This window comes from Antrostomus carolinensis, unplaced genomic scaffold, assembly GCF_000700745.2.
Source record: "Antrostomus carolinensis isolate BGI_N321 unplaced genomic scaffold, ASM70074v2 scaffold13753, whole genome shotgun sequence".
Lineage (NCBI taxonomy): Eukaryota > Metazoa > Chordata > Aves > Caprimulgiformes > Caprimulgidae > Antrostomus > Antrostomus carolinensis.
In genome coordinates this window covers 593-16,123 of record NW_010305986.1, presented here as the reverse complement: position 1 = coordinate 16,123, position 15,531 = coordinate 593, and the positions used below count along the sequence as shown (strand labels likewise).

The following is a 15,531-nucleotide window of genomic DNA, read 5'->3' as shown; positions in this document are numbered from 1 at the left end:
GGAATGTGCAGACATGAGTTACCTGAAGGTTACTTCTATTTACTTTCATTTAACAGTAAATATAGTCGCTATTTTTGAGTTTTCTGGAAACCAGAAATTGTGACTGCTCAGTCCACGCTAGTTACTCCAGATGCATTGTGTCAACTGCTTTATTAAAGCAGTTCAGTCTTTTAACAGCTAATACTGGTTGCAAAACTACCTGGATATTTTGGCTGAAATCAGTTTGTTCTACTTCTAGTTCCTCTGAGCGGCGAGGAGTGTGGCTGGTGGCTCCCTTGATCGCAAAACTGCCTACCTCAGTTCAAGGTAGGGTGCTGAAAGCTGCGGGAGAGGAGCTGGAGAAAGGTCAGCATTTGGGGTCGTCTTCTAAGAAGGAAAGAGATAGACAGAAACAAAAAAGGTATGACCTTGGCAAATCCCTGCACGCAGAGCTGAAAGGTATTTTTGAGGCAGGATTTACTGAGGACTGGATTTTGGCTTCACAAAACCTTATTGGTTCACTTTTGTGGAACAAAAAGTTATTGACCCCAAACAGGGTTCAGCTTTAATTTACTTTGAAGACATATTGTTGGTTTCAGAGGAAGAAATGTGAAAGCTTTGTAGCACATCTTGCAGTGGCTATTCTGGAGCCTGGTGATGGGAAATGTTAGAGACTTGAAAGAATAGTTAGAGTGCTGATTGTCTCTTCCCTTCTATGGCACTAGGCCACTTTTCTTGCCATTAAGATCCCAGAATTGTCATAACCTGTCACTTAATTCCTGTTGGGAGTTAAGCTTCAGCTCATCTCTAACTTTCCAAGCACATGAGAATTTTAATGACTTAATAGTTATTGATTTTCCTTTAGTAAAATACTGTTCCACTGTGCCTATAATTTTTCCTACTTTCATAGAGTTACGATAGAAATTACATTGAATACTGCACACAGCAAGGTCCCAGCTTCAAATACCAACCATCTTTCCTTTCGTGAAGCTCTTCCAAGGTTCAGTTGTTCAAGAAAACAAATCACTTCTTAAAGGCTTGTGGTGTTTGATTGTTGTATATGGTAGATGTATATATCAGTAGGAGGGAATATGGAACCTCTCTCTGTCTTCTGTTTCTTTTTCTGTGGGAGAGCTCTAGCCTAGAAAATCTAAACCCATCCCCTTTCAAAGCCAGAATAAAACACCTATAGAGACTGTCAGGCCCTTCCTCCATGGTGGTTCCTATGCACAGAAGTAAAAGCGTTTACAATTTGTCTTAATTTTATGTTTATAATGGATACAATCTTAAAAAAAACCCCTGTTACTAAAATCTGAAAGCCCTTGCATCAGTATGTCTTATACGCCCGTGTTAGAGTTGTAGTGGGATTTAGGCAGCTGTTGTTCTAATCAGCGCTTGTAGGGGAAACTTATTTGGGATTCAATTCAGACTATTAACGTGGATTAGAAACTTCAGCTGCCTAATCTCCACTAAAATTATATGCCTGATTAATCAAAGTAGTCTTAAAATAACATGTTCTGTTTCTGAGTCAGGCCTTCAAGTGTCCCTGCAATTCTTGGTCATTCAGTGCCCTGAGCTGGGTGGGTTCCCAGTAATGACAAACATAATGTGTGCGTTTATCCTGGCTGGTGCTCTGCCTTCTGATGTGCAGCGTCTTGTAATTTGTCTGGCAAGGCTTTAACTTTTAATTTACTGAACCAGAAACAGACACAGATGCAGGCAATGCCACTTCCAGGAAAAAAAAAATAGACAAAACAAGGAAGGGAGTGAGGATGGGAAGTATCAGAATCACTGACTGACTTCTCCGTTTGCCTCTCTCAAAGCATGTCTCTCTTGAGCCAGCAGCCTTTCCTTTCATTGGTGCTTACTTGCCTTAAGGGACAGGATGAGCAACGCGAAGGGCTTCTAACATCGCTGCAGAATCAAGTTAATCAGGTAAAACAAGCACATAACCATGAACACCCTTTGTTAGATGTTCCATGTGTCAACAGTTTTACGTGTGTATGATGGTGTAGAACCAGGAAAATCACAGTGCAATGGTGTCCCAAAGGGAACAGTCCAAGGAAGGAAGAACGGGGACGTGTTTGTTCCTTTTTGGGAGTGAATGCATCTCTTTTTCTAAAGTTGTTACGGAGAAATATAATGAACTTGAGTCCAATTTCAGTTCTTTCCAGGAAAAACAATAAAAGATGTTTGACCTCAGAGGAACAGTCTTCTCGGTGTCTAGCTTGATCATAAAATGTTTTTGTAAGTTAGAAACTTTCCTTCTCTAGGAAAACCCTTCCTCTTCTCCAGTTGTTACAGATGAAGAGTTTTTCATATTTTAAAAAACAGTGCTGCTAGTCCCAAAGTGGCCCATTGCCTACGGCTCTTCCTTTGGATCACTTGTGCTTACTCAGAACCTCTACTGATTCTGCTCCAGGCTTCCTGCTCCCCTCTCCTCCATGCTCTCACCTGTAGTAGCTCCTGGAGACTGGCTTTAAAATGGACATAGAATGGCAGTGCACAGGGTAGTGGGTGCATGTTTCCTTTCTTCCATCTCTAGTTTCTGTGAATTACTGTGACAGTGAAAATTGATACCTGTAGGGTCGTTATTTTCTCGTATTGCCTCTCAGCTCGTGTCTGTGCTATGATCTAGGTCCACATCCTAGTTAAATTAATTCCTCTGGTGTTTTTTCCCTTGGTTTAACTGCCTCTTGGGCTTTCCTTTTGCTGTATGGGTTCTCCCCTGAAATGCAGCTGGTCCAGGTTCCCCAAGGTTCTGGTCATTTCTCACCCAGAGATCCCCCCAGATCCTGTTGGGAGGCTGCATCCAGTACAAGAGGTCTATTTACTTCACCGTGGTGACAGTTAAATAAGGTGTTTGAAACAGTATTTTTAATAAATACATAAAGAAGCTGCTTATTTTCTTTTTGCTGCAACAAGATCTAGTCACACAACTGATAGCATATTATCAGCTCTTTACAAATTAATTTTTTCCCCCACTAGTTTGCTTAATTTGCTCTAAGCCTTAGGCATGAGGATAAAAAAGTTAATAATCTTTTAGGATTCCTTATAGATATTTGCTCTAAGCCTTAGGCATGAGGATAAAAAGGTTAATAATCTTTTAGGATTCCTTATGGTCACAAATACTTAAACTTCAAAGGGAGAACATTCCTTTACAGGAAGAAACCAACCTTAATCAAAGGTTTTTTCTTAGATCCTTAGTAACTGGAGGGAAGAACGGTACCAGGATGATGTTAAAGCCAGGCAAATGATGCATGAGGCCCTACAACTTCGTCTTAACTTGGTAAGAAAAACTTACGTGGTTATCCTGATGTTATAAAAAGGTGTTGTAGCTACTCTGGAGTAGGTGGGTAAGGAGTAAGAAGCATTGTGTCATGGCACCACAGGGGCCGGGGCTCCCTGAGAGCCAGCAGCCCCCAGCCCTGGGCACCTCCAGTGGGGTGGGGACGGGCTGAGGCCACACCAGGACGTCAGCCCATGGGGGACAGGCTGGGGCTTCTGGGCCAGGGACTGGGGTGGGGGCTGCCCAGGGACACCCCTGCCCTGACACGAGGAGGTCTCTGCTCCGTTGCTGTTCGTCTCTGCTCTTCCCATCTCTCTGGTTTCAGCTGATGCCTCCTGGCCATAACGTGTGGATGTTGTTCATAGAAAATGAGTGGGAAGGGCAGCCTGTACCTTCTTCATGCCTTATTTTTGTGCTGCTTTCTTCCTTTCAGTGTCCCTGGAACCTCAGAAATGTATCACCTTTTTGTGGACATTCCAGGCTGTTGTCCACTGGTGGTTTATTCCCATGTAACAAGTGAGGATTTGAGGGAATCAGGCAGTCAATATAGTTGAGATTTCCGAAGCTCTTGGGGAACCTAACATATGACTATTTAACTTATATGTGCAATTTCAGTTGCTGCTGCTTGGATACATGTGTTACTCAACTTAGAAAGGTTCCATCCAGTTCTCCAGTGTCCCACACCTCCTGAAACCTCTGTACCAGACGTCAGGGCCACCGCCGCTTGTTTAGCGCAGTGCAGTAGGTGTGTGGAGACTACACGTAAGGCCAAGTGAGGGAGCAGCGAGGTGGGAGTGACACTGCAGTGTTTTTCTCTTTGGAAGCTGCTTGGATGGGGCTGTGCAGCCAGAGGGGTGACCACAGCCTCAGGCTGCCGCTGGTTCAGGCCAGGGGCACTGGAGCCAGCTGTGAGCACTTTGGGGTTGCTGTGACTGCACTGGAAGTAAGGCAGCTGTCACCTGCCACCGAGCACCACAGAGGCATGCACTTGGCTGTGGGTTGGGAGTACTCTTGATATGGGCAATATTTGGTTTATTATTGAAGCAGCAAGTTTTTATTCTTTTGTAAACCATAAACCACTTACGTAGTTCAAGGAGGAATCTTCTGATATACAAACTCAGCAGGGCTTAGGAGCTGAAAGCAGGAACTGAGAATTGAAACAGTCTCTGTATTTGTTGAGCAAGGCACGACCCTGAAATAAGCTTTAAGCATGGGGAATATTTTGCTTTTCTGTAGTTCCTTCTTAGGAGAAGCTTTTTGCTGGGAGCATGGGGTAGGGAGGAAAAATTATTTAAGGTCAGTAACTTCAAGATGGCATTGAGCACACGAGAACTCCTGGGACTGGAGAGCAGCTTTATTCATGAGTAACAGACGCTAAGGGAAGCGTGCGCCTGTGAGGTCTGTGCAGAACCTTGCCATCTGCTGTGTTGTTTTGCAGGTAGGTGGCATGTTTGACACCGTGCAGAGGAGTACCCAGTGGACCACAGACTGGGCACTTCTGCTCCTCCAGATAATCACTTCAGGAACTGTTGACATGCAGACCAACAAGTACGTCTGCACTAGTTAAACAAGCTCTTCCATGTCCTTAGTGCTTTTAAGTTTAGATTGCACGTATGTTATTGTTGTTATTTTCTTACTATCATCCTGTTACTGCTTGAGTGCAGCTTGCGTGCTCAGTGCTGGTCTGGGTTGGGGAGCACCTCTGTTTTGGGAAGTACTGGAGCCACTATTTTCACTCTCCCTGAACAAGCGTGTACCCAGGTGCTCTCCTGAGCCGGAGCCTGTGACTCCTGCTGACGATCCGTTAGCAGCTTGCGCTGCCTGTAGCTCTGAGCTGGGGTTTGTAATCAGATTTGTGTGCATGTCTTGCCAGTCCACCCGCACGTACACGCGGCTCATGCAGGCAAGCCGAGATGTGTGTGTGCAGAGAGCCCTGAAAAACCTGGCTTGTTTGTGGCCTTTGCGGCGAGTATCTGTCCCTGGATCTCTGGGCAAGTGGTAGTTCCTCAGGGTAATGCTTGTCTCTGCTCCCAGCGAATTGTTCACAACCGTGCTGGACATGCTGGGCGTCCTCATCAACGGGACACTTGCCTCGGACTTGTCAACAGCTTCCCAAGGAGGGCCTGAGGAAAACAAAAGGGCTTACATGAATTTAGTGAAAAAATTAAAAGTAAGTTTTATGTCTTGTCATTGTCAGCATTTCTTTTGAATTGCATTCTGTGTTCATCTTGTAATCCTGTCATTTCTAGTGTCTGGGAGGACCTCTTGGAAAAAGAGGAGAGACAGAAATAGCAGTGTTGATAACTAGGAGAAAAGGAAGAAAATAAGGATACAAGGATGTAGGAGTGGGAAGACAGACCTCTAGTATTTTCTTCATCTTAAATTAAAATTAGAAACCCTGCAAGACACTTAGTTACTTTTGTTCATGTTTGAGACACTAAATTTGTATTACATGTTTTCTGTGTTCTTTTTAAACGAGATAAAAAGACAACTTATGTTCTTTAAAAAAGAAAAGAAAACAAAAAACCCCTTGCGAAGCCTCTTGTTTAAATTTAGCAAAAGTACAAGGAAATGATTCACCCAGAAACTGGACATTTTCTAATAGTGAAAGCAGTGCAATGTTTCCCTTCCTTCCCCCCTCCCGTTTCTGTTTGGTTGATTGATGTGTTTATTCTTTAGAAAGAGCTGGGAGACAAGCGCTCAGAAAGCATCGACAAGGTTCGCCAGCTGCTCCCTTTGCCCAAGCAGATGTGTGACATTGTTACCTGTGAGCCAATGGGATCCTTGATCGACACTAAAGGGAACAAAATTGCAGGATTTGACTCCATTGATAAGAAACAGGCAAGAGTAAATGTTTGCTTTCATCTCAGTTTTTCCATGATTTTTGAAGAGTAGGAAATTCAAGCAAACAGGTACAGCTTGGATGGCATGTGTGTTTACATGCAGTCTCATACAAGCAGTGTCCTTCTTCTGTCATACAGCTTTCCAACGCGCTCTCAGTCATGACTAGAGCTTCAGCCACAGCAGGGCAGTCTCTTTTAAGCAGGTGGGCTTTCTGTGAGCACTGATGCCGAAAGCGAAGAACCTGGGCTGGCCAAATAATACCTGTAAAAATATCTGCAAAATGACAGATCGTTTTTTGGTATCAAATCTGTTTGTGTTCCAAATATTCTTCCAAAGTTTTTGTTTGCGTGAGCCGTGTGAAAATTCTCAGGCAGAGCCTGAAACTGGGAGTGGGTCTAGAGAGAGGCACACAGGGAGCTGTTCAACCCCAGCCCAACAGCTTCGAGCAGCCGGGGGTGACCTGGACCGTGCCCCAGCGTCACCGCCCCTGCGGCAGCGCCGACAGCGATTCCATCCTCCTCTCCCTGACCATTCATTGGTCCTTGCAGATCATCTCAGAGCTTTAGATCTGTGTGCATCTTTAATGGAAACAGTTTTATTCAAGCGTTCGGGTAACCTTTCACTTTCTGGTTTGTTTAAAATTCAGCCATCCCGTTTGCCGCATGCTCTTCCTTGTTCAGTCCCCAGAGCGCACGGTCCGTGTGTCACTGCTTATGTCATGAGTGTTGGCACAAACCTGCTCACTTTTGCAGTGTAGGGTCTTGGCTGATATCAGCCAACTGCACAAAAGTTGCCAAAAAGGAAATTCCATTTGGTTTGGAGTTGAACAGCAGAAGCTCTTACAAAAGTATTTGATTTTCAAGCAGAATCCTACATTTGAGAGCACGTTTGACCTGGGAACCTCCTGACCTGCTGCTTGCTGGGGGGAAGATGGAGGAGGATCCTGCTTACAAAAGACAGAGGAAAAAAAGGAGTGGGAAAAAAAAAAGTATTAGTTGTTTTAGATTTTTTGAGAATTTGAAGGGATGCATAATTTTTTAAAGTGAATTTATTTAAAAGAGAGGACATTGCTTAGGATAGAGCTTTTTATTCTGCGGATCGGGTAGGCATTTTTTTGTGATGTAGTGCTTAGGCTTTCTCCCTTTGTTTGAATAGAGTATTCTCAGATTAGCAATTTTTGATAGATATTTGACTTTTCCTCCAAAATATGATAGATGGAACTTGATATTTTGAGCATAGCCATAAGCAAATGTTACCATAAAGATATAATTGCTTTTATCTAGTGGCAGCCTTGGCTAGAGGTTAAAATCCCACCAGCGTGCGTTCGGTACGTTTTGTGAAGGCGAAAAAATTCTTACTAGATTTTTCTGACTCAAATAATGATGTAGAAAATCAAGTAGTCTGCTTTAGCATTCAGCTTTCTTTAAATACTAATTTCTGTTTTGAAACAGGGTCTTCAGGTTTCAACGAAACAAAAGGTGTCCCCTTGGGATTTATTTGAAGGCCACAAAAATCCTGCTCCTCTCTCCTGGGCGTGGTTTGGTACAGTTCGTGTCGACAGGAAAGTGATAAAATATGAGGAGCAGCAACATCTCCTCCTGTACCATGCACATACCAAACCCAAGCCACGGAGTTACTACCTCGAGCCCTTGCCCCTTCCTCCAGAGGAGGAGGAGGAAGAGCCCACCACACCTGTCTCTCAGGAACCAGAAAGGAAGTCAGGAGAGCTCTTGGATCAGGGAAAACTTGCCACAGATGATGATAAGAAGACAAAGGGCAGGAAGCGGAAGTCAAAGTCAAGCTCAAGGACTGATGTGAGTAGTTGGTGCCCCATACAGAACTTGAAATATCTCACTGAAGCATCTGATGGTTTTAACCCGGCAGGCAGCTGCCCCACAGCCACTCACCCACCCTGACCTGCCCCAGGGGATTGGGGGGGAGAATCAGAAAGGTAAAGGTAGAGAGACGTGGGGGTCGAGATAAAAACAATTTAATAATTGAAATAGAATAATAATAATAATAGAATATGCAAACAAGTGATGCACAGTGCAACTGTAGACCGCCCAATGCCCAGCCCATCCCTGGCTAGTGATCCCAGAGGAGAGAAGTTCCAAAGCAGCAATCCCAGAAAAGAGAGAGAGCTTCCTTGCCAACCCTCATCCATGTGCTGAGCATGATGTTGCACACGGAATATGCCACTGGCCAGTTTGGATCTGTTGCTCTGGTCATACTCCCTCCCAGCTTCTTGTGCACCTGCACTCTGGCCAAGCATGGGAAGTTGAAAAGTCCTTGATTTCTTGGTGATAACTAAAAACATCAGTATGTTTTCAACATCCTTCTCATACCAAACCCATATTAAATCTAAAACACAGCGCTCTTCTAGCCACTAAGAAGAAAATTAGCCAAAATTAGGACAACTACCTTCAGAAATTGTTCTGCACCTGGAGGAGTGGGTCCTAATAAAGGGAGTGAACAGAGATGGTCAGTGGAATGTACTGTGCTTGGGACCAGATGTGCTATGTGAAATACGTCAGAGTGGATTTTACTCACTGAATGTTACTGCAGGTTCCATAGATGCTTTCTCTTGCTTGGTGTGAAGTCCAGTTGTTACTGTTTGTATTGGTTTCTACAATTCCTCCTGTTCAGATTATGTTGAGAACAACCATGTTGGTTCAAACCCAGATCCCATTCAGATGGAACCAATTTGAAATAAGCTCTTTTATGTAGGCAAACTGGTTTACTGTGCAGTTTGTTCTGGTTTCTGAGACACCTTCCCTTTTGGTTTTAGTGTTTTTTGAGCTTTGTGTTCCTAAGCTGGGGAATCACATAGAGCAAGGGTTGGAAAAACCCACCTGGCACCACCAAACAATAATGCACACGTACAGCAGCAGCATCTGCGTGTTTGCGTCCTCTTCACGCTGCTGCCGGAGCCGTTGTACATGTTGTAGATGCGATAGTGTTCTGTCAGCAGCCAGCTGGCCTGTCACTGTGTTGTGTTTTAAGCAGCTGTTATTTTAAGATAGTTTTCTGGCCTTTTTGAAGTTTCTGTGAAGTTCCTCCTGTTAGTTATGTACCGATACAGTAAGCTGACCGTGTGCTACACCTAACTACAGCCTGCAGAAAAATCTTGCTATTAAGATAAAAATGGATGGTGTGTCTATAAAGTTGTTAGTGTTAATTACCTGTGGGCAGCCTGAGACTTAATCTGTTTTTTACATCATTGTAAATGACAATGGGAGCTGTCTCTGTCCTTTAATAATTTAGTAGGAAAATTGGCATTATTTATGAGTTAGTAAGGTATGAATGTCAGTAACATTCACTTTTACTGTGTATTTTAAGGAATATCCACAGAATAACTTATACAGAGTGCCTCCCACTTACTCACCGATTTCCTCTCAAATGATGCCCCATCCTCAGCCTGCCCTGTGGGGCTACAACGTCCTGGGCCAGCCGCAGCAGCCCGGCTTCTTTCTGCAGAGCCAGCCGCTCCCACCAGGTACCGTCAGCTCTCAGTTCACAGGCATGGGGCTTTATTATTTGGTGTGTGATAAAAATTGACTTCTTATAACCACGTTTTGTTTCCAACTTCCTCTGAAACAGGTTGCATCTGCTGGTGCCATTTTTTTGAAGGGCTCTGTGTTATGGGTTGTAGGTCTGTCTCTATGAAGCTATTCAACTTCCTTGGTAGAAAAGCAAAATTGACGTGCTCTGGGATTCGTGGTGATAGTGGTACAAAGCTGGTACAAGTTCGATGAGGTGTTAAGTAAGAGAGGGATGGTTAAAAGGAACAAATGACCTTTGGGTTATTTCTTCTGTGATTCATACCAAGAACCATGGTGGCTAATTTAACATCTGCTCCCTGGAATAAATAAGTCCATGGGCTCGCTTTTTTTCAGCGCTTATGATACGTGATTAGTGTTTTGTAGGACAGGTTTGCTTCTTCCAGTTACTGTGCACACAGTTTGACATAGGTGTTTTACTTGCTCCAGGGGGCAGCAGTTTGTGATATTTGGAGAAATACTATTGTGTCCTTCTTGGATATTATGCAGGAGTTTAGAACTTTGATTCCAGTTATAAATGTTAAATATTTTTTCTGAAGCTCCAAATACAATTGTATTTTAAGTGTGTAAAAGTCTTCAGAATACACCAGACAGTGGCTGAAAAGTTTAAGGGAACGCTGATTTTAAAAACAAATGTATAAGATGACCTTTGTAAGTCTGACCTACAGATATGTGATTTTTATCACGTAGCATAGAGTGCATGAATTACTGCCATCTCATTAGAAAATGGGCTTGACAGAATCAGCTGTTTGTGTCACTCTTTGGATCTGACATGCAACTTTCATTCATCAGTAGTGCTCTTGTTTTATGTGACATGGAACATGTGACAGCCCATAGCCTTTTTAATTTTCATTCTCATTTACAAGTGCTAGTCTTCAAAATTATTTTGCCCATTTAATTTTTCAGGACAGTTTAACCCAATTGACTGTCTGCCTTTACAGAGGCAAGTTTATCGTGGTTATTGCAGAGCTAACCAGCCAGGAGCTGAGGAATGACCAGTGATCTGTACCAACAGCGCTGTTACAGGAGGCAGAGAACACCTTTGTGTTTTGGGTGGTTTTTAGGTGGTTCCAGGCTGGATCCGACGGGCTCCCTTGTTCCAGCTAACACGAAGCAAGCCCTGTCGAACATGCTGCAGCGGCGCTCCGGCACCATGATGCAGGCCCCCTCCATCCAGGCAGTCACCCCTCAGCACCAGTTGCTCCAGATGAAGCTCCTGCAGCAAGAGCAGCAGCAGCAGCAGCGGCTCCTCAGGCACCAGGCACAGTCACGGTCTCTCCAACAGGTTTGTCCAAACCCATGGGTCTGAAGAGCAGCACAGTGATTTTACCTTTCATTTCCCTGCAGAGCCTCACAGAATGGAGAGCTGGGCAATATATCAATAAATTGATATTTACAATTACAGTAATTCCCCAAATGTTGCTTAACTGGGGGCATCTGGTATTAAGCTTCATTTGCCCTTTGGTCTTTTAGCCCCTTCTGTTTTTCCTGTGTTTCAGAAAATCAGGTTTTGCCTCTGCTACTTGATGGTATTCTTGTTCCTTGTTGTGTCACAGAGGCTTTCATAGTGGAATCCCAGAATCCCAGAATGGGCTGGATTGGAAAAGCCCTTTAAGCTCATCAAGTCCAACCATGAACCCAACACTGACAAGTCCCTGACTAACCCATGTCCCTCAGCACTGTGTCTACACGACTCTTCAATCTCTCCAGGGATGGGGACTCCACCACTGCCCTGGGCAACCCCTTCCAATGCCTCAGAACCCTTTCAGCAAAGAAATTCTTCCTCACATCCCATCTCAACTGCCCTGGCCACAACTTGAGGCCATTTCCCCTTGTCCTGTCCCTTGTTCCTTGGTTGAACAGACCCTGTGTACCACCCAACTGCAAGTAAACAGCAGAGACACAGTGATGCTCTTTACAATTAAAAATCCAGGAAGTGCAGCAGGAGCCGTTTCCATACACGTGTGCACCCAGTCACCCATGTTCCCCAGAAATAGCTGGTACTTCTTCTCCTAACGTTTTTGCAGAGCACAGCTGCTGTGTGCCAAACCACACATGGCTGTTGTGCAACACCCTTCGGAGCCGGAGCTGGTTTCCAACGTGTGGCTCCAGACAGGCTGCTTTGGAATTGGTGGTGTGAGAGCAGAACGCTGGGGTTTGGATCCCAGATAACAGCAGTGTGTGTGCAGCAGCCAGTGGTAAAACCAGTAACTTTTCACCTTTATGTTAAAGTCCTTCTGAACCCATTCTTACCCTGACTGCAGTATATATCACAGTGCCCTTATGCCATCTTGCCTTCAAAGTCTGTGATGTGCCCTCTTTGCTCAAAATAGTAAAAATTTTCAGCAGGTATCGTCAGAATCTCTCTCATATTGTCTCTGATTTGTTACAGCTCCCTCATTATCCTTCTCATCCCCCTTTCAGTCTCTCTGCTGTGGTGCATGCAAAGCCCCGTGTAGTGCTTAAATTGCTGATGGGTACGGTAGTTTTATATGGGGCTGCTCATAACTGTGGAACTGGGGTTTCCTCCCTCTGTGTGTTTTTGTCCTTTTTTAAAAAAATAACAAAACAAAACAAAAGTGCCCCACAAAGCTCTGGATGTGTGTTTTATCATACCAGTGAGACTGGATATTTGCTCCCTCATTGGTGTCCTGTAGGGACTGCAAGGTACTAAGGAGTAGGGACCCTAAATGTTAGGGTGCTGGGCTCAACAGTGAGCCATCGCTTCTTATTTCACAGAAACCCGGTGGTATTTCTCACATTAGGCAATATCTCGCTGTTTTAGTGTTAGGTCCAACTGGCTTTCAGTGACTATGATAGAACATAGACTTAAATAAGAGCCTTGAGTAAACAAGTGATGATCACTACTTAAGACTAGGTGGATCAAAAAATAATAAGTGAAGATCTAAATAACACCTCAAAATCAGTCATGGTTTTACCAGTTTTCACTTTTTGGGTGACTTCAGGTTACATCTTTATCTATCCTGTGGTTGGCACCGTATGAAAAAGTTTCAGAAGCAATTTGCTCAGAGAAATTATTGTTCTTTTTTTCTTTTTCTTCTTTTACCTCTTTAAAAAAAGAAAAATCTTAAGTACTTGAGTACCCTCCCCCTGTACTTGGCTGACATCTGTTTTACCCGTGTCCTGTCTGCAAGATGTACGTGCTGTTCAGCGTTCCAGTTTCTCACCTCTCAGGTGGTTGTTGTGAGATCTCCCTGTCTGATTGCAGAATGTTTTTCCAGATAAATTGAATTTTGTCTCAACTTTTGTTTGGGGTATGGAGGTTGTATCTGATGGGTGATGTGTCTTCCAGGGTCAGCCGATGGACCAAGCTGCTATTTTCACTCCGCAAGGTCGACCCCCATCTCAGCTTCCGCAGTACCCAGGGTTCCAGCAAGCACAGGTACTGCGCTCCTGCCCTCCAGCCTTTATCCAGCGCTGCTTCCCCTCCCAGCCTGCTGATCTGTGCTTGGGACGGGCCTCCTGCCTGGGGCCTCCTGCCAGGCTGCTTGTGGTCTCCGCATGCTTTAGCTCGTAAATGTTTTTGACGTAGTCACTTCCCAGTTTTTCCTAATATTACTGGTAAAGGCAAGTGCACTTCAGGGCTAAGCCTGAATTTTGGTCAGTTTTTGGTGAGATTGTGATATCAGGAACTCTGATGCGTGGTCATGCTGGTATTTGGGATTTTTTGGGGGGTAACAAAGAAAAGAGAGAGCTCTTGCTCAGTGCCTCTCGGGGAGGGGTGACACGGTGCAAGTTCCATCCCGCTGGGTGTGACTGCCTGGCAGCTGCCCGACCCTGTGGGCAGAAGTGGGGCATGGCCAGCATGGGGGGCTCCAGGTCACTGTGTGGGTACAGCGCTGTGTCTCGCTGACCTGCCTCCATTGTCCAGCCTTTGGCTTGTTGATAAAGAGCTAATTGACATACGGGCACGGTGAAGCTCCTCTTGTGTCTGTTTTCCCCGCAGAGCGTGCCTCACGGATACACCATGTACAGCACGCAGGTGCCTGTGCAGCAGCAGCCCCCCGGCAGCGTTGTGCTGACCCCCAGCTACACCCCGCGGGCGTTCGCAGCTGCGCAGCCCGGCCCGGCGCTGATGGAGAGGCTGCGGCAGATGCAGCAGCAGCCCGGCGGGTCCCTCCAGCAGCAGGCTGCCGCCTACATCCCACCTCTGACGGGCAGCCAGCGGTGAGCCCCTGCGCTTCCCACAGCTGGTCACACTGCGGGACTCCAGTGGTGACGTTGTTATTTAGAGATCTAAAGCTTTACTGAAAACAAAGTGTATTCATCAAAACGAGGTTAACGCTGGGTCTAGTTAGCAATAGATGTGCCTTCCTCTCCAATTTCCCCCTGTTTTTTCCCTCATGTAGTTTTAAGTTTGGTCTTGGCACATGTTGTAGCCCAGTTGTCCTGTGTGTTTGTAGAACATAAAAATTCATTTAAAGACCCCATTTGTACCCCATTCCTTGGCACACACAGATGTGGTATCCATATTATGCAAACACATGTGTGGTACTATACAATAAATACTCCAGGTTTATCAAAGAATCTGTAGTCAAGAAGACACAAGACCAACGTGGTGGTTTAATTAGCGATAGACAAATGAAGTTTGCTTAAGCCTGAGTAGACTAAATTGACTTCAGTTTGGAAGTACAGCTGAGCTGCAGTGCTGTGAGAAACAGGAGAAATTCACTGGTAAAGAAATGTAACTTGACAAAAGTCAAATGAAGCAGGAAGGGAATCTGTGAAAGAGCAGCACGGAGTAAGCGGAGTGGAAAACTGGAGTTTCCAACGACACTCTTGAATCAGATTTTTTTTTTCTAACGGTCTCACACAGTCCAGCTTTAACATTTCAACTCTGCTCTTACCTGATTCAGAAATTTTGCCACTTTTAATTTCCACTTCAAATAGACATGTTCAGTTGAGTGACTCCCAAAAAACCACAGGCTTAAATTAGAGGGAACAGGGAGGAAAATACCAGTCAAAATTTACAGGCTCTGCCTCTGGGTGCACGGTTTAGCTGCAGCTGCAGTGGAGCATTGGCACAGCGCGGCGCTCTCCCCGTGTGCGGGTCACGGGGTCATTAAAATCTCCTGGAGATGCTGAGTTCAGGTGTACGGAAAGAACTTGCGCATCAGTTGCTTGTTGTAAGCAGAATATCAGTGTCGTGTGTAGCTTTGCAGTTCTCTCTCACCCATTGTTACTTTTAATGACATCAGTGTTTCTGGAGTTGTGAACATGACCACATATTCTGCAATAGTCACTGGGTCCTTCTTAACTCTTGCAAGCCTGCATATCTTAAGAGTATGCTCAATTTGGAGTATGTAAAATGTAATGTCTTTTAAATCTATGGAAGTCTGATGTCGCAGTTTATAGTTGAGTGCTCCTAGACTAACTTGTGCTCTGTCTCTAAGTGAAGTATAATCTGTTATTTTTTCCCCCCATCAGATTGAGCCATCAGCCTTTGCAGCCAAATTCGCTGGTTGGCGGGGGGCTGGACAGTGCATCGACTGCAGGTCCTCATCCACCCCTGAGCTCAGTCCAGCTGCCTCCAGAGCCGATGAGACAGAGACAGCAGCAGATGCAGCAGCAGAGGCTCTTCCAGGTGAGGGGACATCTCGGTGCAGGAAGGTGTGTCAGGTGATGGCGTTACACACGCTCTTGCACGTGTCTTCAGGTCTGACACAGCAGAGCCTGGTGCTATGGACCCAAACTGCTTTTACTCGAGTGCAGTAATTCATTGCTTACATTGGGGACTTCCAAAAGAAAGCTCTGGACATACGTGGAAAATTCAGTACTTTGTTTTTTTGAGATTGTAGAATTGACTGGAGTAGGTCAATCTGAGAATGGCCTCGCTGG

General features: G+C 44.9%; 1 protein-coding gene across 1 annotated transcript in view; it reads left to right on the top strand.

Moving 5' to 3' along the window:
- MED12L (mediator complex subunit 12L) overlaps positions 1 to 15,277 on the top strand; it is a gene marked incomplete at both ends in the record, with an annotated part of 118,865 nt that extends 103,588 nt beyond the window's left edge. Inside the window, 12 exons of the mRNA XM_010164978.1 lie at positions 239 to 400; positions 1,803 to 1,914; positions 3,179 to 3,268; positions 4,707 to 4,816; positions 5,303 to 5,438; positions 5,948 to 6,109; positions 7,564 to 7,926; positions 9,452 to 9,608; positions 10,737 to 10,957; positions 12,986 to 13,075; positions 13,640 to 13,860; positions 15,121 to 15,277. Of these exons, the coding sequence (XP_010163280.1) occupies positions 239 to 400; positions 1,803 to 1,914; positions 3,179 to 3,268; positions 4,707 to 4,816; positions 5,303 to 5,438; positions 5,948 to 6,109; positions 7,564 to 7,926; positions 9,452 to 9,608; positions 10,737 to 10,957; positions 12,986 to 13,075; positions 13,640 to 13,860; positions 15,121 to 15,277 (1,981 nt within the window). The remainder of the gene's footprint in view (positions 1 to 238; positions 401 to 1,802; positions 1,915 to 3,178; positions 3,269 to 4,706; positions 4,817 to 5,302; positions 5,439 to 5,947; positions 6,110 to 7,563; positions 7,927 to 9,451; positions 9,609 to 10,736; positions 10,958 to 12,985; positions 13,076 to 13,639; positions 13,861 to 15,120) is intronic.
- Between the last annotated feature and the right edge of the window lie 254 nt (positions 15,278 to 15,531).